This window comes from Rana temporaria, chromosome 1 (assembly GCF_905171775.1).
Source record: "Rana temporaria chromosome 1, aRanTem1.1, whole genome shotgun sequence".
Classification (NCBI taxonomy): domain Eukaryota; kingdom Metazoa; phylum Chordata; class Amphibia; order Anura; family Ranidae; genus Rana; species Rana temporaria.
The window spans coordinates 542,348,321-542,372,819 of NC_053489.1; the positions used below are offsets into that span (position 1 = coordinate 542,348,321).

The 24,499-nt window shown below is 43.2% G+C and overlaps 1 protein-coding gene across 2 annotated transcripts in view; it reads left to right on the forward strand.

Moving 5' to 3' along the window:
* Positions 1 to 24,499, forward strand: part of ANXA10 (annexin A10) — a 69,709-nt gene that overhangs the window by 21,779 nt on the left and 23,431 nt on the right. For both annotated transcript variants that reach the window (XM_040332904.1, XM_040332913.1), the window contains exons 4-10: positions 724 to 837; positions 3,601 to 3,691; positions 5,226 to 5,305; positions 7,433 to 7,486; positions 9,528 to 9,621; positions 11,210 to 11,305; positions 17,250 to 17,308. In XM_040332904.1, coding sequence (XP_040188838.1) covers positions 724 to 837; positions 3,601 to 3,691; positions 5,226 to 5,305; positions 7,433 to 7,486; positions 9,528 to 9,621; positions 11,210 to 11,305; positions 17,250 to 17,308 — 588 coding nt within the window. The remainder of the gene's footprint in view (positions 1 to 723; positions 838 to 3,600; positions 3,692 to 5,225; positions 5,306 to 7,432; positions 7,487 to 9,527; positions 9,622 to 11,209; positions 11,306 to 17,249; positions 17,309 to 24,499) is intronic.

The window sequence follows — 24,499 nt, forward strand, 5'->3', positions numbered from 1 at the left end:
TGTTATAGGGCAGGGGTGTCAAACCAATTTCACCATGGGCCGCATCAGCATTATGATTGCCCTCAAAAGGGCCAGTTGTATCTGTAAGATTAGATTTCCAGCGCATTCCCTCCCCTTTACATTAGATGTCAAGAGCCACCCCACCATCAGAAGTTGAGTCCCCCACTCTCCCTTACATCACAGTGCACCCCCCTTTCCTTATACTGCTGCTGGGAAGAAGCTGGATGCATTGCTTGAAAGCAGAAAGTAGGGGTCTGGAGTAGGACCAGAGAAGAGCTGGAGCTCTCCTGCAGCTGCAGGAGAGGTGCGAGGGCCACACAAAATGGCCTGGAGGGCCGGATTCAGCCCACGGGCCTTGTGTTTGACACCTGTGTTATAGGGGATAAGAAGTCGCACCAGAAGTCAGATCATGATGATCCGACTTGCGGTGCAACTTGTGTGCTGAGGATGAAGGGGAACCCCCACGGAAATATAAAAAACATTGCTGTGGGGTTCCCACTCTGGATGATACCAGACCCTCACACCCAAAAAAATGGCGTAGTGTCCCCCCTAAAATCCATACCAAACCCTTATGCGAGCAGCAATTATTTCAAATAAAGTTAAACTGTGTTGAAAAACATGTGCCAGTACTGATGTAGAATGCATGTTTTAATATAAAGTAACTAGTGATGTAAAAAACGAAAAATTACTTATCTATGACACTCTGTGTATATTTTTTTTAAGGATCTAGCTAATGACTTGAGAGAAAATCTTGATGGGCACTTTAAGGAGGTCATTGTAGGACTGGTGTACTCTCCTCCAGGCTATGACGCGCATGAACTTTGGCATGCTATGAAGGTAACTTTTGGCTTTATATAATTAAACGGTTTATATTTTAAATAAATATGTCTTGTAATTGTAACCAAAAACTGACAGCGCCACACCTAGGTCTAAAGCTAGATTAGTTCTGCACTGTGACCTAGACACATAAATGAGGGTATCTTTTTGTCTCATTACTAGGCTTCGTGTCTTGCTAAAAACTGCATTGTATAATTATTATTGCAAATGAAAAAAAAATCGCTCTATCAAAAAGTTGAAACTTCCTCTGGTTTATATAGCAGGGGTGTGCGGTAAAGGCCAGTGGCGTGTGAGGCACTGGCTAGTATCAGAGCCAGATACACACAGGTTATAAATTCACAAGTTATGTTTTCGATTCTCATTATGTAGGCAATTACAGTTCTACTAGTTCTACTAGTTCTACTAGTTATACTCATTTAACAAAAATATTTACAAACGCTGTCCTTTTAAGATGTAGTGTTTGAGGGTTCTGAGTAATTTTCTAGCAAAAAAAATTATAATTGTTACATGTAGGAGAAAAGTGTCAGAATTGTAATATACAAATAATTATTATATATTGTGTTTAAGGTAATTTACTATATTTTCAACAACTGTACTGAAGCAGGGGGTCATCGGACAAATTACTGAAGCTTGAAGTTATAACTTAAAACCAGTAATTTCACAGTAAATAGATAAATAATACATTTTTATGTTATACCATATAGCAAAACAATATATTATTTAGCTTGATTAAAAAAGTACATTTTCAGCAGCAGCAGATTCTTCCTCTTAACTGTATGAGAAAAAAATGGGATTATGAGTAAACCTTAAGGGCCAGATTCACGTAGGTCAGCGGATCTATAGATCCGCTCGATCTACGTGAATTAAGATCCGCTCCCACAAGTTTAGGAGGCAAGTGGCTAATTCACAAACCACTTACCTCCAAACTTGCGACGGCGGATCCTAAATCCCCCAGCGGAATTCAAATTCCGCGGCTAGGGGAGTGTCATATTTAAATCAGGCGCGTTCCCGCGCCGATTTAAATGCGCATGCGTCGTCCGTGGAATTTCCCGGCGTGCATTGCTCTCACTGACGTCACTAGGACGTCAGTGGTTGCGACGTGAGCGGGACTTGCGACGCGCGTGTTCGTGAATCGGCGTACGCAAACGACGTAGGAAAATTCAAATTCGACGCGGGAACGCCGGCTATACTTAACATTGGCTGCGCCTGATAAAAGAAGGGGTAAGTATACGACGGAAAACCGCTACGGAAACGACGTAAGAACACTGCGACGGGTCCGCGTACGTTCGTGAATTTGCGTATCTCGGTGATTTACATATTATTTATCGTAAATCAGCGGGAACGCCCCCGGCGCCATTTTTAAATTTAAAAAAAGATCCGACAGTGTAACACACTGTAACACTGTCGGATCTAGCCCTATCTATGCGTAACTGATTCTATAGATAGGACCAGTTTACGTCAGAGATACGATGGTGTATCTGTAGATACACCGTCGTATCTCTTTGTGAATCTGGCCCTATACCTCTAAGCCCATGTTTTTTCCTTATAGTTAAGAGGGCTGGGCTGGAAGGGAACATGTGTCTTTTAGACACATGTCCCCTTTTATGACACTGCAGAGAGAGGAGAGCCTCCACTGCAGCATTTTTATTGGACGGCTACCTACCCCCCAAATTTGGGGTCTCTGTGACCTCAGGTGGCCGAGCTACGACCCTCGAAGCTCGATAGTTATTTTTTTTTTTTCATGGCAGGTGACTCTCTGCCTCATCTTCCTCCCCTGACTGCACGTCCTTGCTATATAGAGAGTGGACCTTCAGTTTTCCTGAATTACAGAGAGTCATCTAACGAGCCTTCAGTTCAGTTCTGCTGCTAGATTTTATCCTAAATTTTAAATTTTAACATGCCAGTCACACATCTGACTTGTTCAGCTGTGTGTGTAATGTAAGCTTCAGCTGCCTTGTAAAAACATTTTTTTTTTTAACATTGACATTAGGGATAGCTTGGTAAACATGCAACGATGATTCTAGATCTCCCTCATCCGATCTGTTGGTATAGATGTAAAAAACAAACCACCCCTACCTCCAATCCTCTTCTACTGCCCTCAGCGTTTTAGTCAAATGATACTCAAAGAACTTAACAGAAAGTATCTGGCACACAAAAAGGCAGAGGGCACCAGATAAGGACCCAAGGTAAAGATATAATGTGTGCACAATTACATACAGTATATTGACCACAGACGTTATATACACACACATCAGCAGCATTTTCTAAACTTCGGTGGATTAGGTATTCTCATCACAATCTTTGCGTTGTTTACATAGTACTTGCACTGTTAAAACCAACTAGACTGCCGGGCATATGTCCCCATAGGAGACAATCTCCTCAAAGTCAGCTGAAGGTTACAGAAGCATGCAGTCTTGATCATGAACAGTACCCTTGAGTATACTCTCTGACATTGGAGTTCCACAAATAAATACACTTTCTTCAGGAAAAGTTACACTTCAAATCACATCATTTAGATGTAATTTGGCTGATTCTGGAATTGTTGTGTGCATCTTGTAAACTGAAAATGTTGGCATATACATTGGGAGTTATTTACTAAAGGCAAATCCACTTTGCACTACAAGTGCAAAGTGCACTTGAAATTGCACTGGAAGTGCACTCGCGTGTACGCGGCATTAGATGTTTTGAACAAAACGCTGCACTTTGTCTTGTATGTGATGTACATTGGTAGCTTTTTTTATGATATTATCCCCGTGTTTACAGGGAGCTGGCACAGATGAAAACTGCCTCATTGATATTTTAGCAACAAGAACAACATCAGATATATTTCAGTTGAAGGAAGCCTATTTAATGCGTGAGTATTCTTTCAATGTGGTTTATGAAACATAATTGTTCTTCACAGGATTAGGCTCCATGCACACTAAACACTCAAAACCGATAAAAAAACACAAGTATTTAGCATTTTTTTGCCAGTAGTTTTGCAGTTCTTAGGAACGTTTTCAACAGAGTTTAGGAGCGTTAGCGTTAGTGTGAATAATTAAGGTGTACATAGCACTCATAATCCTACCTGTAGGCATAGATGGTATGCTATTCACGTGCAAGGCCTTGCTTTTTTCCGTAATACAAGCCTTGTCCTTAGGAAAGCTCCATACCGCAGTAATGCCTCATCCACATGGTCGGAATTTCTGATGAAAAAAGTCAAATGGAATTTTGGTGTGTCCGTGTGTATGAAAGACAGCTTGAGCGAAATTCTGTCGGAAAAACCTGTCAGAGTTTATTCCGACGAAAAAACGGTTGTGTATACGCTGCATTACCCACCACTGAGAACAGCATGACTAGGCACCACCATACTACACTTCTGACTGAAACCTCCACACACACAGGCCATCACTATATCTGTTCCGAATTGACTGCTCTTCCTTCTATATATCAATGTTACATATGAATTTGTTCATCGCTTTTACCCATTTATATGTTGTTCCCCTTTTTGCATACACTGTGAAGGCACATATGAGCTCATCTTCATTAGGTTACCAGACCAGATTCAGAAATGGGTACATGAATAAAACCAAAAAACAGTGCGGCACTAATATCACCTTGTGACTATTTTAAAAAAAATGTACACCACCTTAAATATTATTTTTTACTCCGCTGTTCCTCCAAGATAATAACACAAAGACAAAAACTACACATTGCTTTACCTTCTAAAAACACTTTTATTATAGCCCACTTTACATACAATGCACTGACATTTAAAAGTGCATAACCAAACTACTAACTGACAGCCACAAAGCAACACTGCTGGTGTTCTGACTGCCTAATAAGATACCGCACCTTCGGGTTCCGTACTGACATCATCCAAAGGCTCCACCACAATGCGTTTTGTCACCAGGACATGTGGCTTCCTTAAGGGGAATGAGAAAGTCACATGTTTTGTGTTGTCCCCAGAAAAGTAATAGAGGGGAAATCTTCTAGTGGGGACACTAGTTCTGGTGACCGGGGGGGGCAATAATTTTTTAATTTGCAGGTATTTTCTCTCACTTTCTGTTTTGGCTATGGGACAGGAAATTAAGGTAAATCTCCCCAATGGCACATTGATGGCAAAAAAATTAACTGACATGGGTTATAAAACACTCTCTTACTCTATCCAAAATAAATATAAAAAGGTTTTGCCTATAGTTCTACTATGTGTATATTGCATTTTGTGTGATATGATAGTAAAATTATTTTTACCAGATATTTATTTCAAAAATTGTTCACCATTCTTTATCCTTAGAGGGTTGAAAATGTAATTGCTTCCAATGTTTCATTAAAGGGTTTACATGCATTTAATAAAACTCATGAGCTGTGATGTTTAGAAAATGGGCAAACAATTGTTTCTCTTCTAGAATATGGATGCAGTCTGGACCAAGACCTTTACTCTGAAACCTCAGGACATTTTAGAGATTGTTTAATAAATCTGGCCCAGGTATTGTACTCCGGATGGTTTAAATAATGAATACGTTCAAAGCTACATTGAGAATCGTGAAAGACACGTTTCACGTCTTTTACTTGTTCACTGACAGAGGATGTGAATCAGAACCATAAGCTCATTAACTTCCACAGGAGAGTCAAGCAAAATGAACTAACTAAAAATATATCTTTGGCAGTACTGCCTATTAGAACCAGTAAATCTTAGCATTGTTAATAACAGACAAGGCCCAGGACTTTAAATAACCCACAGATTTTCCTGGACTTTAAAGCAGTATTAAAGTGGTTTCCCTGTGTGAAGGGTAATAGAGGGGAGAAGAGAACCAGTGTTGTTCACAGCTGCATTTGTTCTCCCCTCTCTTCCTCTTCTCCTGCTGCTGTATATCAAAAGCAGTGAGGAGGAAGTGGGGTGGGCTAAGACCCACAGTGTGTGTCTGTGGAGTGTGACTCCATAGACACACACATCTTAGGAACGAGCATGCACTGGGGCAAAAGAAGAAATTAAAGAGCCAAGATTGCTGGTGGGGGGCCACAGGAGAGCAGGCGAGTATAACATGTGTATTATTTTAATAAAAATATTTTTTTTCTTTAGTAACGCTTTAAACCCAGAGGATTTTTTCCCTCTGTTTACACCTGGTGATCTGGCCAGTAACACACCTCCTGTTTTACAGTGCCTATACTCTTGATAAAAGAGCACAGTAGCCCCTTTGGACAGCATCATTGTTAATCTGAGGGAGGGGAGAGTTAGATGTACTAGCAGATATAAAGGTTCACTTTTTTAAAATAAATTTCAGCTTCCCCATGTACAAATAAAGCATTAATACTTATTTTGTAAAAATAAAACAGCTTTCCATTATATCCATTAATTCTACACAGCTTACCTCTCTTCATGGCTGTTTAAAAACCCACCTCGATTACTTCTGCCTTACTTCCTTGACAGACACAGGAAGGAGGTGACCATCTGAGGTAGATAATTCAGTGTGTGTGCTAATGAGATCAGCTGGTCAACTCCTTCCTAAATGTCATGACCTAAAGTCTATCCAGGAAGCAAGGCAAAAGTAATTGAGCAGTGTGTTTAAACAGCTATGAAGAGAGTGAGGTAAGCCTGTGTAGAATTAATGGAAAGCTGTTTTATTTTTGCAAAATAACTACAGTAATTCTATACTAGTACATAGGGGAGCTGGAATTTAGAAAAAAAAGAAAGGTCAATAAAGGTGAACTTAGCCTTTAAGCTGCCTATACAATAGTCAGTTTATTTTTGTTCAGACAGTGGGTTGAACAAAAAAAAAAAGACTGACCTGATTCCCCCATCCACACATTCAAAGTGGATGGGGGAATCCTCTTCCTTGAGCTATTGTACTGTAACAGCAGGTAGACTTTCCCACTGCCAGAATATACTGATCAGTCAAGTGGCTAAAATTAGACAGGGTGGCTATACAGAAGATGATCAGTAGATCAACTTCTGTTCAACCACAGTGCAAATACATGAATCAAAATTCAGCCGGTCCCTGCTGAACCGACCGAATTTAGATACATGTATGGCCAACTTTAGATACAATAACAAACTGAAGCTGAACTTCAGCTAACACCTTATAAGCAGTTACAGTAAACAGTTCAAAAGCAGATCATTCTCAGAACATTCGAATGTCATACAAAAGATTTTGTTTGCTTTTAACATTTGGTTTTGGAATGAATGGACTTTACCGAACAAAAACCAAGCTGCTTGCTATGGGGGTACCCGAGTCAAGGCACAGCTCCCTGTGTCCAGACACAGAGCTTCGACCCGGCCCTGCCCCCTCTCTCCCCTGATTGGCTAGCTGACTTTGATCGACAACAGCGGCAGCAATGGCACCACTGTTGTGTTCTTAGACAATCAGGAGGAAGAATCTCGGGTTGGCTGATGTACTTGTGGACATTGCTGGACAGAGAGGGACCTCAGGTAAGTATTAGGGGGGTCAAGGGGGACTGCTGCACACAGAAGGCTTCTTATCTTAATGCATAAAATGCATTAAGATAAAAAAACATCTGCCTTTACAACCACTTTAATAATGCAATGCTATCTAGGTATTTAGATTATTCATGGGATAATGAATTTGACTGAATAATGCTTTTGTTTTCATTATAGGCTGTAAGAGAGGAAGGCTATACAGACCCTGGATTAGCGGCTCAAGATGCAATGGTACATAAAAAGAACACTTTGTATTTGAGTTCCTAGGCTGGACCAAAACATTATGGCAGCTCTAAGGCTGGCCAAACATTATATACTTTTCTTATTCAATTTCCTTTAGATTTATGTTTAACTATGTATTGCAAGGGCCTGCCTGATTACATACATATTGAAAGTGTTTGTTTGGTTTCATATTATAGGGTTTGGTAAATTTAAAGGAAAAATGTATGAAAAATATTGCATAATGTATGACCAGCCTTTGCCTTTCAATTTATTGTGTATTGTGGGGAATCTCATCAAGGTGAGCACTGGGAGGGAACAGAGCCAACAAAATCCCTCCACAAAAAGCATGGAAAAGTGCTAGTGCATTAGTGTTAATGAAAGGTTTGTGGGTGCAATTCACTGGCAGGAAAATAATTTCTTAATAAACCATCACTTTTTGTTTTGTAACTTATTGCATAACCCAGGTTTCACACAACATTTAAATAACTTTGGAAACTAAGCAAAATTAAGCGTTATAACCAATAACCACACCTGCAGAATGGTTTCAAGAGTTTAACTTTTTCACTGCCAAGCCTTGTGGTCCAACTTTAAATCCAGGTGGCTAGACCATTTTTGCAATTTTTCACTTTTTTCATTATTTACTTACAGCTTTAAGGCCCCGTACACACCATAGAATCCATCCGCTGAAAAATCCCAGCAAATGGGTTTCAGCGGATAGATCCTATGGTGTGTACACTCCAGCGGATCTGTTTCCGCGGATATTTCTCCCCTGGGATGGATTCGAATATTTGCTGACATGCCAAGCAAATCCATCTGCTGGAATCCATCCCAACGGATGGATCCGCTGGTCTGTATAGACTCACCGGATCCATCCGTCCGAAGGGATCCCCCGCATGCGTCGTAATGATTCGACGCATGCGTGGAATTCCTTATATGACAGCGTTGCGCACGTCGCCGCGTCATAATCGCGGCGACGGCGCGACACGTCATCGCCAGAGGATTTCGGTGCGGATTTCAATGCGATGGTGAGTACACTCCATCGCATTAAAATCTGCTGAAATCCTCAAGAGGATTTATCCGCGGAAACGGTCCGCTGGACCGTATCCGCGGATAAATCCTCCCGTGTGTATGGGGCCTTAGAGTTTGTAAAAGCCCCAAAATATACATTTTCTGTGAATGATAAAAATACACTAAAATCAGTATTAGTGCTCACAAACACAATTTACCATAACAGACATACATTCGTACTAAAATCATGCTAAAAATCCCACTAAAAGCTAAAAATGGATAACATTTATAAATTGTGGCCAAACCAACACATTACTATATTACCATTTAGATCCATCCAATTCTTACCTTGTTTCTTGCTTCCCCCTATGTAAATTGTGACGTATGACGATTGTAATCCATTAATCCCATCCCCTGTTTACAGAATATTTTTACTGTGCAAAGCACATTTCATGTTGTAAAAATTCTTTCCTTGTTATTTCGCTCTGACCTTTGTACCGTATTTGTCAACTAATAAATTTGATTGGAAAAAAAGAGAGAATAAATCAAGCATTGTAGTGAATTGTAACAATGCTTTGCAGCACTTGTGCACAACTCACACCAGCACATGCAGTTTATGCACTCCATAATGTGTGCCCACTGATGTGAGTGAGACTGTGTATTACCTTCATGTTTGTAATGCACATGTGTATTCACATTTGAGTGATTGCATAAGTATAGGGATGTATCAGTGGGCCAATTTGAGTCCAAAATGTACAGTTATACGTGTACAGCCACAGCATCTGTCGCTTAGAAGTTATCTTCTCCTCCTCCCTTCCCGCAGTCATCTGGGGTGCATCACAGGTCCCAGAAGACTGGAGGACCATTCACAATGCACAGCATGGCTCACACATGCACAGTGGGTACCCAGCTGCAAAGCCACAAGCCTAATGGAGGCTATTTTTTCCACACATGTTTACTTATTATGTGCCTAATGCTGCTAGTATAATATACAAAAAATGAAGGTAACTACAAAAACATTTTGTATTCTGCTATATTCTAGGTTCTATGGGAGGCTTGCCAAAGGAGAACAGGCGAACACAAGAATTTGATGCAAATGATTCTATGTAACAAAAGCTACCAACAATTATGGATGGGTACATATATTTGCAGTATTTTGATTTTTAAACTTAAAAAATAGTGCTAAAGATAGTACACCAGTGATAAACAGTGTAAAACATAGATAATTACACTCTCTGGGCCGGATTCAGATACCTGTGCGTATCTCTCTGGCCGGCGTAACGTATCCTAGATACGTTATGCCGCTGTAACTTTGGGCGCAAGTTCTGTATTCAGAAAAAACTTGCGCCCTAAGTTACGGCGGCGTAACGTATGTGGGCCGGCGTAAGCCCGTCTAATTCAAATGGGGATGTGGTGGACGTGTTTTATTAAAATTTTGCTTGACCCAGCGTATTTTAAGTTTTTTTGGAACGGCGCATGCGCCGTTCGTGAAAACATCCCAGTGCGCATGCATGAAAACCCGCCGCAAAACGTCATTGCTTTCAACGTGAACGTTAATTACGTCAAGCCGTATTCGCAAATGACTAACGCAAACGATGTAAAAATTCAAAACTTGGCGCGGGAACGACGGCCATACTTAACATTAGCTACGCCTCATATAGCAGGGGTAACTATATGCCGGAAAAAGCCGAACGCAAACGACGTAAAAAAAAAGCGCCGGGCGGTCGTTCGTTTCTAAATCGGCGTAAATACTAATTTGCATATTCCTTGCGTAAAAATACACCTAGCGGCCAGCCTAAAATTGCAACCTAAGATATGACGGTGTAAGACACTTACACCTGTCGGATCTTAGGGATATCTATGCGTAACTGATTCTCTGAATCAGTCGCATAGATACGACCGGCCGGACTCCGAGATACGACGGCGTATCAGGAGATACGCCGTCGTATCTCTTTCTGAATCCGGCCCTCTGAATTTATTGCAAAAGTGTAAGTTCTTGCCCATTCATGTCCAGGAGTAATTATTAAAAATCTTTGTGAACAGTTTTGGTATACATCAGTTTATGGAAAAGAAGAAAACATTTTTAAACTAAATTTGGTGGCCTTAATTTTGTAATTTATTGATGTTTCTATATTAAGCAGAGGAATAGACAAAAATAAATGTAATTCTCATTGTTTTATTTCAATTATTTTCTTCTATTTATCTTGGATTTCAAAAAGAATGTCTATATACTGTGTGTGTGTATGTGTATGTATGTGTATATATATATATATATATACACACACACACCGGTATATATTGTCTTTCTAATACCGTGCCAACATGAATTAATGAAGTAATAAGTTAATCTGCTCTGAACAGAATTTTCTTTCCCTGATCACTGTGATCGCCATGATTGAATAATCATATTGATCAAATGGTCAGTAACCACTGGTTACCGATCAAGCTCCTGGCCTCTCCAGCAGCACTGTGCAGTGCACTTGTAGAAAGTAGAGCGATCTCTGGAGCATGCTATAGCTGCAAAGACAGAACTTTCAATTAATATATAATTGGACAGGAGGACATTCTTTTACATTGCAGGATTATACTGTAAGTAATAAAAAATTACCATACAGCACATAGTTATGTGACATTTTTGAAAAACACCATACATAGGAATCATTAGAAAAATAAAGTGTACTTGGGATAAAGGAAGAAATATTCTCTGTTGTTCTGTTTTTTAAGTTTTCCAAGAATTCCAAAATGTTTCTGGACAAGACATAGCTGCAACTATTGAAGAATGTTACGATGGCTACTTCCAACAGCTCCTCTTGGCCATAGGTAAATAGATGTTATGTGTTCTATGTACATAATACTGGTGTATGGGCATGGGTCAGGGCTCAAGTCCTGTGGGAACGTGTGGGAACGGAGTTCCTGCACTTTTTTCACAGCAGGAACGCAGTTCCCTTTGCAGGACTAGAGCAGCCGAGAGCAGTCGTGACGCCCGAGCTAATCCTTCACTAAGTGGCGATGCCCAGCTCCAGTCACTGCAGGGGCAGGCGAACCTTAGTAATCCTTTATGTTACTGGCCGCTTCCCGTATATGGATTCATCGGGTATTCCGTCACTTCCTCGATGCCGCAATGTCTCCTGGGAGCTTTTGTCATTGTTCCCAGGAGACATTGCGGAGGTCTGCCACGAGTTATCGCGGGATTTAGAAAGAACTTGGATTACTATGGTACAGTGGATCGGAAAAAAAAACATGCGGTTTAGTAATTATGCATATGATCGTATAATTTTTTTATTTTTTTTTGGTGGGGGAGTGGATCTTTGGTGGGAGTTCCCACACTTTTTTTCCCAGGACTTGACCCCTGGCATGGGTTATATACTTCCTTCCACAATAAGGAAAATGTACTTTACATTACTATGGGGAAATAGTTCTAAGATGTTTAGAACAGAAAATCACTGATAAGGCCCGTACACACGATCGGATTTTCCGACAACAATTGTGAGATGGAAGGGTTTTGTCGGATAATCCGATCGTTTGTACGCTCCATCGGACAGGGGGTGCAGTTTTAGGGAAATTTTGGTCTGAATTTAAATAAACATAGCCTAACATGTACCTCATGACCTCATTTACCTGCTCCGGTGTCTGTGCAGCCTCTATTATATTGATAAAACCATCAGGCTATTCAAGAACTGATTCAATAAAACCAGTGGCGTCACTAGGGTTGGTGTCACCTGGTGCGGTAAAATATGGTGTCACCCCCCCCCCCCCCCAATAAAATGTTTCAAATATTTTTTACCCTACTGTTTGCTCTCTGTTCTCCTTTCTTCCCCTTTTCTCTCTCTCCCTATCCATCTTTCTCGTTCATTCTATCCCTTCTTCTTTCTCTCCATTTTTCTTTTTCCCCTCCCCCACCTCTCTTTCTCCAGGACCGGAATTCACATCTCAGGAGCCTATAGGCCAGGGGCGTACCTAGAGCATTTGGCACCCGGGGAGGATCCAATATCTGGCACCCCCCCCACGTTAAAATGTAAAAACACCCCACTGTGCCCCCTGCATACCTCTGCATCCTTCAATATCTTTTTGTTACTACTGTGTACCCCTCTCCACAACTGCACCTCTGGACCACTTTACATTGCACAGCACCCTGCATCACTGGACCCCTTTACATTAAACAGCCCCCTGCATCACTGGACCCCTTTACATTACACAGCCCCCTGCATCACTGGACCCCTTTAAAATTACACAGTACCCTGCATCACTGGACCCCTTTAAAATTACACAGCACCCTGTATCACTGGACCCCTTTACATCTCACAGCCCCCTTCACCTCTGGACCCTTTTACATTACACAGCACCCTGCACCTCTGGACCTCTTTACATTACACAGCCCCCTGCATCACTGGACCCTTTAAAATTACACAGTACCCTGCATCACTGCACCCCTTTACATTACACAGCACCCTGCATCACTGGACCCCTTTACATCTCATAGCCCCCTGCACCTCTGGACCCCTTTACATTACACAGTACCCTGCATCACTGGACCCCTTTACATTACACAGCATCCTGCACCTCTGGACCCCTTTACATTACACAGCACCCTGCACCTCTGGACCCTTTACATTACACAGCACCCTGCATCACTGGACCCCTTTACATTACACAGCACCCTGCACCTCTGGACCTCTTTACATTACACAGCCCCCTGCATCACTGGATCCCTTTAAATCTACACAGTACCCTGCATCACTGGACCCCTTTAAAATTACACAGCACCCTGCATCACTGGACCCCTTTACATCTCACAGCCCCCTTCACCTCTGGACCCTTTTACATTACACAGCACCCTGCACCTCTGGGCCCCTTTACATTACACAGCACCCTGCACCTCTTTACATTACACAGCCCCTGCACCACTGGACCCCTTTACATCACATAGCCCCCTGCACCTCTGGACCCCTTTACATTACACAGCACCCTGCACCTCTGGACCCCTTTACATTACACAGCACTCTGCATCACTGGACCCCTTTACATCTCATAGCACCCTGCATCTCTGGACCCTTTTACATTGCACAGCACCTTGCATCACTTCACCCCTTTTACATTACACAGCCGCCTGCACCTCTGCACCCCTTTACATCACATAGCCCCCTGCACCTCTGGACCCTTTTACACTACACAGCCCTCTGCACCCCTTTACATTACACAGCACCCTGCATCACTGCACCCCTTTTACATTACACAGCCACCTGCACCTCTGGACCCCTGGATGTTACACAGACCCCCCTTCAGTGCAGACACCCCCTCAGTGCAGACACCCCCCCTTAGTGCAAACCCCCCCCTCAGTGAAAATCCCCCCCCCCTCAGTGCGAACCCCCCCTCAGTGCAAACCCCCCTCAGTGCAACCCCCCAGTGCAAACACCCCCCCCCTTAGTACAACCCCCCTCATTGCAAACCCCCCTCAGTGAAAACCCCCTCAGTGCAAACACCCCCTTAATACATCCCCCCCCACCCCTTCAGTGAAATCCCCCCAGGTGCAAACACCCCCCCTCCCCATTCAGTACCTCAGATCCTCACAGGCAGGGCCACGGCACATGGACAGAAGGTCCCCTCGGCCCCGCCCCCTTTGTACACACAAACGGAGAGGAGGGGGCTGTGCCTGTGTGCCGACTGCCGACCACCGCTAACAGCCCGTGGCTGTGAGAGGAGGGGATGGATGGTGCTGCGGTGTCACCCCGCAACCCCCCCCTCCTCTTGTACCGCGGCGCTCGGCACTCCGATTCCGCGGCACTCATCGCTGCAGTCGCGGGGGGCGGCCCCCCCACATGTCAGCTAAAAAAAAAATTACATTTTTTTTTTTTTTATCGGGATGGTGTCACCCCTCTAGTGGGTGTCACCCGGGGCGGACCGCACCCCCCGCACCCCCTTAGCAACGCCTCTGAATAAAACATCTTGAAGAGCTAACCACAGATCTTAGAAGAACGTAGGCTGCCTCAAATGCTTCTGTCTCTTCATGTAATCCCAGGCACTGTGATTATTAGTTGTCTTGACCTAGTTGAGCTACTGCTGCTGCTATAAAGGCCAAGGAAATAGCTGTGCTTTTGGGCAGGGGTGTCTGTTGTATTTCACTGCTTGTTTGGATTTCAGCTTTAAAAGTTGCTTTATTATGCCAAGCTAAAAAAAATGGAAGATCAAACAAATAACATAAAATCATTATTATTATTTTTTTTAATTGAATGGCCCATGACATGGAAGGGTGATGCATTCAAAGCTCACTTCCCTAATGGCAAATTTGAAATTTTAGTATATATTAGTATCATTTACTCTTCCTCTCTGTGCATATAAAATATAGTATTGCATATCGTTTTTGGACATGTTATAATAATAAATAATCATTTAATTAAAAAAAATCAGCCTCTACCCACTCCATACCTCCATTGACACCTATGCAGAAATGAAGTGAGCTACTGCTGCAGCCTCCTGATATATCTGCATCAGACAACCTAGGACAGGGGTGCCCAACTTTTTGAAGAGCGAGGGCCACTTAAGAGACTTGGTAACTGGTCGCGGGCCACTGAGTGGAGCTGGCGGATGGCAGGTCCTTGTCCACTCTGTATATGCCGCCCACTATACTCTTTTTCTATTTATTTTTTAGCGGATTAAATTCGAGGTAGGACACAAGTAGGTTTACATCTGCCATTCCTTAGGCCTTGTACACACGGTCGTTCCAAACCGATGAGAATGGTCCGACGGACGGTTTTCATCGGTTCACCGCTGAAGTGGCCTGATGGTCTGATATGCGTACACACCATCATTCCAAAAACCGATCGGGTCAGAACGCGGTGACGTCAAACACACAACGTGCTGAATAAAACGAAGTTCAATGCTTCCAAGCATGTGTCGACTTGATTCTGAGCATGCGCGGGTTTTGAACCGATGCTTTTCTGTACTAACCATCGGTTTGGACCGATCGGGCAGCGGTCCATCGGTTCGGTTTTGAAGCATGTCTTAAAATTTTGGACCGAAGGAAAACAGACCGATGGGCTATACACACGGTCGGTTTGGACCGATGAAACTGAACCTCGGTCCATTCTCATCGGTTTTGTCCAACCGTGTGTACGGGGCCTTAGAGGTGAATGGAGGGTCCAATTGGGTTGGACTGACCGTGTGAAAGGGGCCCAAGGCTGCTTTCACACAGATGCACTGCAGTTTCCCACACCACTGGTGCACACTGTGTTAACCTTTGGCTTTCCTGCACTTTGCAATAGACTTCCATTATATTCTACTGGTTTGGTGCTCTTTCAAAAATCTCACCAAACTCGCAGGTAATAACAAAAGTCTATGGCTCCATGCAGGTAACTCGCAGGTAAACTGCTCTGCACCTGCGGGTAATTTTGAAAGCAGCCCAGTAACCACTGCAGAACAGATATGCCCATACAGTATATACACTGGGGTAGATTCAGAGAGCAATTGCGTCTGCGTAACCGGCGCAAGTTTCGAATGCTCCTGATTCAGGAACCTCGTTACGCCGACTGCAGCCTAAGATATGCCTAGCATAAGGCTCTTATGCCGTCATATCTTAGGCTGCATTCTTACGCAGGCCGCTAGGTGGCGTTCCCGTAGTGGTCAGCGTAGAGTATGCAAATTGCATACTAACGCCGATTCACAACCGTACGCGCGCCCTGTGTACGCAGTTTACGTCGTTTGCGTACGTCGGTTTTTGCATAAGGCTGCCCATGCTATTAGCAGGGGCAGCCAATGCTACGTATACCCGTCGTTCCCGCGTCGCGTTTTTGAAAAATTACGTCGTTTGCGTAAGTGAATCGTGAATGGCGCTGGACGCCATTCACGTTCACTTTGAAGCAAATGACGTCCTTGCGACGTCATTTACCGCAATGCACGTCGGGAAAGTTTCCCGACGGAGCATGCGCACTACGTTCGGCACGGGAACGCGCCTAATTTAAATGATCCACGCCCCCTATGGGATCATTTAAATTGCGCGCGCTTACGCCGGGCATTTTTCAAGAGCGCCCACGCAATTTACGGAGCTACTGCTCCGTGAATCGAGCGTAGCGCAGGTAATTTACGGAGGCGCAGCGGCAAAACGGTGCGCTGCGCCTCCGTAAAAAATGCGCAAATGTACCTGAATCTACCCCACTGTGATTTTAATAATAAAACTGACCTTTAATAACAGTACAGTATTCTATTCCATCCCAGAGCAGGTCGTGGGCCACATCAGAGGGCTCCGCGGGCCACATGTGGCCCCCGGGCCACTGGTTGGGCACCCCTCACCTAGGAGGAAGCAGTATCCATTGAACAGCAGCAGGAGGGCATTCCTGGTTGCTACATCATCAGGGGGCCAGCTGCCAGAACCCAAATGAGAAAGCTGGCCCCCTGATGACATCACAGGGGAAGATAACGACACAAGAACCAGTGCGTGGTGGCTAGTGGTGGGCTACAGCAAGACAATGCTGGGCATGTAAGTATGCTAAGAACACCATAGCATGACAAGTAAAAGGAGATTCAAAAATAAAAATTAGTAGGGTAAAATAAAGTTCTCCTTTAATTACTAATTGAACATTGCTGATGATGATGATTGTAAAGTTTTATCTTTTGCTTTCAAAATAAATAGTAAGGTATAATACCTATTGGTTAGTTGGTTGTTTATTTTCTATACATTTTGCTTTCCTGGCTATCAGAAATGTAGAAATTATAAATTAAACTTGCCCCTATTTATAAAAAGATTTGATAAAACAACTAATTTATCCTGCAGTGTCCTGTGTTCGAGACAAACCATCATATTTTGCATACAGGCTTTACTCAGCAATACATGTAAGTGATTGTATGTTTGTATGTTTTAATCATTTCCTGTATGCTGCATGCAAGGATTTTGTAGATATAACATGTCAGAGATATGAAAATTGGCTGGACTGGAAATGGTACTTAACATGAACCTGTATTTTGGCCATGCAGGGCAAAGTAACAGGTTCACTCAGCTGCACCTACCCCGGGTGCAGATACTCCCCTTTTATTTTGCTCTTCTGCATCTCCACTGACTGCCTGGAGTGAAAACAACATAGGGCCAGATTCATGTAGAAATCCGGCGGCGTAACGTATCCCATTTACGTTACACCGCCGCAAGTTTTCAGCGTAAGTGCTTGATTCACAAAGCACTTGCCTGTAAACTTGCGACGACGTAGCGTAAAGCCGTCCGGCGCAAGCCCGCCTAATTCAAATGGGGCGTGTATCATTTAAATTAGGCACGTTCCCGCGCCGAACGTACTGCGCATGCTCCGTTTTGAAATTTCCCGCCGTGCTTTGCGCGAAATGACGTCGCCCCGACGTACTTTCGAATTCCCGGACGACTTACGCAAAAAAAAAAAAATAGAAATTCGATGCGGGAACGACGGCCATAATTTAACATGGGCTGTCTAATTTTACACCACCTAAATAGCAATCGCAACTTTACGACGGGAAAAGCCGACTAGCGACGACGTAAGAGAATGCGACAAACGCGCGTACCTTCGTGGATCGCGGTAAACAGCTAATTAGCATACCCGACGCGGAAAACGACGCAAACTCCACCCAGCGGGCGCCGAAGTATTGCATCCTAAGATCCGAAGGCGTACGAAGCCGTACGCCTGTCGGATCTTAGCCAAATGCCGTCGTATCTTTGTTTGTGAATTCAAAATAAAGATACGACGCGGCAAATTTGAAAGTACGCCGGAGTATCAGCAGATACTCCGGCGTACTTTTTCTGTGAATCTGGCCCTTGGACTTTACACAGGACTGGGGACTCTTTTCCTGACCCACGTGACAATGCTGGGTGCCTAACAGCCAATCACCAAGCATGAGGGATGTCAGTTGGGAGGAAAGGTCATAAGTCACACCAAGAGCTGGGGAGGCTGGCAGTTGAAGTATGTTTTACCCCAACATTTTATATTCCTGATAGATGCCTGCTGTACAATATGAGATAGTATCCTGTTGTCTTTGTATTGCTTTCTTTGTGTTAAATCCCTTGTGGTGTGGTCAGTCCCACTTCTTTCCAATTAAAAACTGACCACACTAAGCAGGAGAACACATCCAGGTCAGTTCTATAGCTATGCTGGGAACTCAGTCTACTCTCCTGCAATTATCAGACTTGTTTTGACACCACCCTCTGCACAGCCATTCGCTGAGAAGCTCAGTGTAGAGTTGCTTCTCCTCTCAACAGCTCTTAGGCTGGGTTCACACTAGTGCGAATTGGCTGTGGGTTTCCTCGCATCCAATTCGTATGACAGGAGATTGTGACCGGCTCTCAATGGAGCCAGTTCACACTGGAGCGGCTGCGGAGCAAATTGCACAGAGGTCCTGTGCGCCTTTGGCTCCATTTCAGGTCCAAATTCAGGCAAAAATTCGGGCCTGATTTGTCCTGAACAGGGACGCACCAGACCCTTGCTGTGAGCCACATCTGACATAAGCGTGAACCCAGCTTTATGCAGCTGAGAACAGAGGGAATGTGATCACATATAAAATAAGGGAAAAAAGGTATTTATAATGTTTTCTTTTTATATTCATTTCTATTTTAAACTGAATGGGTTGTTTTAAGAGGTGATCGTTTACAATCACTTTAATATGTCACCAGAGATGGAATCCCCGCTGTGCCTTCAGCCTAAGGGGCTTAATAAAGTGGTCATCCTGCTGCTGTAAATACAACAAAAAAAAGAGCATTGCACACAAGCACAGCGATGCAGCAGCACGACAGAACTGAATCAAAGTTGTGTTAAAGCGGAGGTCCACACAAAATGTGAACCTCCACTTTTCGGAACCCTCACCCCCCTCCGGTGTCACATTTGGCACCTTTCAGGGGAGAGAGGTTGCAGATACCTGTATATTACAGGAATTTAGACACACTTCCGGGCATAGACTACCGCAGGAGTCACGCCCCTTCCCCCCGCTGTCTTCTGAGAACCACACTGGTCCCAGAAGACAGCGAGGACCAGTGAGGACACACGGCGCGACTTGCGAATGCGCAGTAGGGAACCAGGAAGTGAAGCCGCAACGCTTCACTTCCTGATTCCCTCAAAGAGGATGGCGACGGGGGCAGCCAAGAGCCAAGCTATTGCTAGGCTTCGGCTGCCGACATCGCGGGCATCCTGGACAGGTAAGTGTGCATTTACTAAAAGTCAGCAGCTGTAGTATTTTTAGCTGCTGGCTTTTAATATTTTTTTTAAGCGGACCTCCGTTTTAAATAAAAAACGCTAAGAGGACAGCACGTCACGTCACCAGTTAAAGTAACATGAATGTCTTGCCTACAATCTTGGAGCTTTCTCTGCTTCATTACAGCAGATATAAATCTTCCTGTCTGCCAAGGACAATTTCATTTTTACCTCTGTTTAGATCTGCGGTTGCCATGATACTGACCAGCTATGACACCAGCCTTTTAGGGCTTGAAAGCTGATCTATGCATACTGGCAACTGTGACAGTTCTCACCAGAGGTGTACCTTGAACGTAGTACACACTGCACATACGCTAGTAGTAGGCAGAATGTAGATGACATTATTATGTTTGATCAAAGCTAAATTTCAAGTAATATAAAAATTAACCCTTCGCAGTGGGCCTCCCCTGTACAAGAAAGGGTAAATGCCCATTTTTATCTTGGGGGAACAGAAAAATAAGTTAATCTTCACTCCTCCAGTAGCCGGCGCTCTTCACCTCTAAGGCCCCGTACACACGAGGGGATCTTCGCTGGAAAAGGTCCGCCGGACCGTTTCCAGCGGAGATTCCTCCTCCGGATTTGGATCCGATGGCTTGTACTCACCATCGGATCAAAATCCGCGCGGAATTCATCCGCGGTGACGTGTCGCGCCGTCACCGCGATGATGACGCGGCGACGTGCGCGACGCTGGAAGGTAAGTACTTCCACGCATGCGTCGAATCATTACGAAGCATGCGAGGGAGGGGAGCGGACGGATTGATCCGGTGAGTCTGTACAGACCACCGGATCAATCCGCTGGTCCCGATTCAAGCGGATAGATTTCTTAGCATGCTAAGAAATTTCTATCCGCTTGAAATGGTCCGGCCCGAGGAATCTCCGCGGATAAATATCCGCTAGGCCGTACAGACGACCGGATTTGTCCGCGGATCAATTCCAGCGGATAGATCCGGTCGTGTGTACGAGGCCTTAGGCGATCTCCAACGCTCAGGGTTTTGGGTGGGCCCACAGTGTCCTAAAAATGCAGGACTGCCTGTCCTGCATTATACATGATGATGTCACAGTGCCTGCGACCGATAGAGTAGTGAAGCAAAGAGAATTTTGGAGATCAGTAGTGCAGCTCAGGGAAGGTGTGTGTGAGTGAGGAATATGGAGGGAAAAAAAAGTACACAAAAAGCCTGCTTTTTCTGTTCCCCTTAGATAAAATTATTTTTGTATGCAGAATTGAGCCTGATTTTGCACTTTCCAGCTTTAGTAAATAAACCCCATTGTGTACTTAAAAGTGGGGTATGCCTGTAGTCTAATGGATCAGATAGGTTTATCCAGCAGATCAGGCAGGGAACTGCCCAGCATCCCAGATAGCTCAGTGGGAAGAGTCAATATCAGACACAGAAGACGTCCCAGGTTCAAGCCCGGGTCCTGACAAAATTCTTATTTGTATACCTCCTCTGGGTTAATGAATATAAATATTGGAACAACAGAGCCATGGTCCTGTCATTTTCAGAAAGAATAGTCAGCAGTGGAAACCTCTGTAAACATAAAAACAGATTAGAAATTGCTAACCAGCAATTCCCGCTTGATCCTTCTATTAAGCTTTTGCATTAGGTTTCTCAAATCTTTGCATGCCTGTACTTTATATGATAATGACTAAGCCACTCCACTTCATGACATTGTTGAAAAGTGGCGGAGCATGAGTGACTTTAAAATGGTTCTGCGGATGCCCATGAACACAAATGAAAAGTCACCCGAACAAAAATTGAGGGGGAATCTTCCTTTGCGGACATTCGTTTTGGTGACCCTGGTAAAAACCAGGTATTCCCTCGCTTTTGTGGGATTTCCTCGCACTGTTTTGGCTAAGAGACAGGAAGTGAAGGGAAATCTCTCCAATTTGACACATAGGGCAAACAATCCTTCCCTTAAAGCAGTGTTTCTCAATTCCAGTCCTCAGGCCCCCCCAACAGGTCAGGTTTTCAGGATTTCCATTATTTTGCACAGGTGATTTGATCAGTTTCACTGCCTTAGTAATCACCACAGCCTTTTCATCTGAGGGAAATCCTGAAAACCTGACCTGTTGGGGGGGCCTGAGGACTGGAATTGAGAAACACTGCCTTAAAGTGATTGTAAGGCTTCATGTTTTTTTTTTTAAATAACAAACATGTCATACTTACCTCCACTGTGCAGCTCATTTTGCACAGAGTGGCCCCGATCCACATCTTCTGGGGTCCCTCGGCGGCTCTCGTGGGTCCTCCTTTTATTAGATAACCCCCTAGGAGAAGCGCTCTTCCGGGGGGGGGGGGGTTCCCTTGTGGGGAGCATTTGCATCCATAGACACGAATGTAGGACTCGGACTCACCCTCGGGTGCCCGTGTCATTGGATTTGATTGACAGCAGCGGGAGCCAATGGCTGAGCTGCTATCAATCTATCTAATCAAGACCTGGGACCCCATGCAGAAAGGGACAGCGCATCTCCACCGACGGAATGAAGGGGCTCAGGTAAGTAAAACGGGGGGTGCCATTAATTCTTAATAGCACCCCTATGCATTGGAAAATGGAGCACATTTTGAATGCGAGAAACCGCATGGTGCCACAGTACCATGCGTCAAAAAAACCTGCACAAAATGCTGAACCTAGACATATGCTCTGTACACACGATTGGATATCTGATGGAATCTAATCCGATTGATTTTTTCGTCGGATATCCGATGAAGCTGACTTTCATCAGTCTTGCCTACACACCATCAGTCAAAAATCCAACCGTGGCCAACGCGGTGACGTAAAACACTACGACGTGCTGAGAAAAATGAAGTTCAATGCTTCCGAGCATGCATCGACTTGATTGATTCTGAGCATGCATGCATTTTTCTCCGATGGAGTTACACACAGACGATTGTTTTTTTCTTTGTGGTAAGTGTCACCGGCGCAAAAGAAATTAAAAACCGTGATCTGTTGCAGTACTGTGTAAACCCTAGAAAGGGGTTAAATGTGCATATAAAAGAAAAAATGTTACTGCGCTGATATAACTATCCAGAGGGTTCAATCTCTGGAAATGTGAACTGTGAACTGAGTACAATCCACCATGTATGACAACCAATATCAGGGACACAGTGTACCTAATGCTCAGTGTGGATAAACTAAATACAAACAGTATATATATATATATATATATATATATATATATATATATATATATATATATATATATATATAAAATACTTAATATATCCCAGTATTTTGAACATAAGCAAAAAGTTTTAAGCAAAAAGTTTTGGTTAATGTGTCAATATACCATAATGTTCCTGTGAATAAAAATGGCTACTGTTGCTACTACTAGTCAACTAAATAGTGAAAACAAACAATGCAAGCAAATATTGTATATAAATAAATAAATGAGAACTATTCAAGAAAACCAAACAGTGTCCAATGTGCCAGCTGCACTGTGAATAGTCCAAGGCCGAATAATCCAAAATATTTTTTTTTATATTCAAGAAACCAGTGAATTGTGCAATATGTCAGCTCATCATGGTGCAGTATATTAAAACTTATTTATTAAAAAAAGTAAAATGTTGCACTTACAATCAAGAGTGCCTCGAACCGGCACTGAGTGTCTTTGGCAGTGTCAACCGTTAAAAGCCGCTGACCAGCATTTAAATGGTGTCCTAGAAGGTGTGCGTACCCCGCTTCTCTCTTTGTGGGGAGGGATTTTTTGCCCTATGTGTCACATTGGAGAGATTTCCCTTCACTTCCTGTCTCTTAGCCAAAACAGTGCGAGGAAATCCCACAAAAGCGAGGGAATACCTGGTTGCTACCAGGGTCACCAAAACTAATGTCCCCAAAGGAAGATTTCCCCTCATTTATTTATTTATATACAATATTTGCTTGCATTGTTTGTTTTCACTATTTAGTTGACTAGTAGTAGCAACAGTAGCCATTTTTATTCACAGGAACATTATGGTATACTGACACATTAACCAAAACTTTTTGCTTAAAACGTTTTGCTTATGTTCAAAATACTGGGATATATTAAGTATTTTCTATATATATATACTGTTTGTATTTAGTTTATCCACACTGAGCATTAGGTACACTGTGTCCCTGATATTGGTTGTCATACATGGTGGATTGTACTCAGTTCACAGTTCAGATTGTTTTTTTCTATCAGTTTTTTATCCATAGGAAAATTTTAAAACATGTTCTATTTTTTTTCACCGATGGAAAACAAACCGATGGGGCCCACACATGATTGGTTTGTCCGATGAAAACGGTCCATCGGTCTGTTTTAATCAGACAAACCGATTGTGTTTACAGGGCTTAACTCTATCCAATATGAAAAAGTTTTGTCTTTACTGTTAGCTCTACTATTTCTATTGTACAGTAGACTATTTTTACGTGTACTTTGCTGACACCTAGTGGTAAAATACATAATATAAAATGTTTCAAGAGTTATCAGAGAGGAATACAAGAAGCAAAACTTTATTTTTATTTTTCGTTTTGGATGGAATCGAGATGGATTAGAACTCCTGTCACTTTTTTTTTGTTTTTTTGTTTTTTTTTGTTTTTGCTGTCTGTGCTCCCATTAAGGAGATCACCCTATTTGTTCTGTTTACCATTAACACTGAAAGTGACAGTAAAAGAAAATAAGAAAATCCCAAATTTTGGGTTGTCCCCAGAAAAGTAATAGAAAGGAAATCTTGGGAACTTCTGGTGACCTGGTGGTCCCCAAGATATTCTCTTAACTTGCAGTGATTTCTTCTTCCTTCTTCTTGTTTGTTTATGGGACAAGAAATTAGGGGAAATATCCTCAATCGGTCACAGATGGCGAAAAAAAATC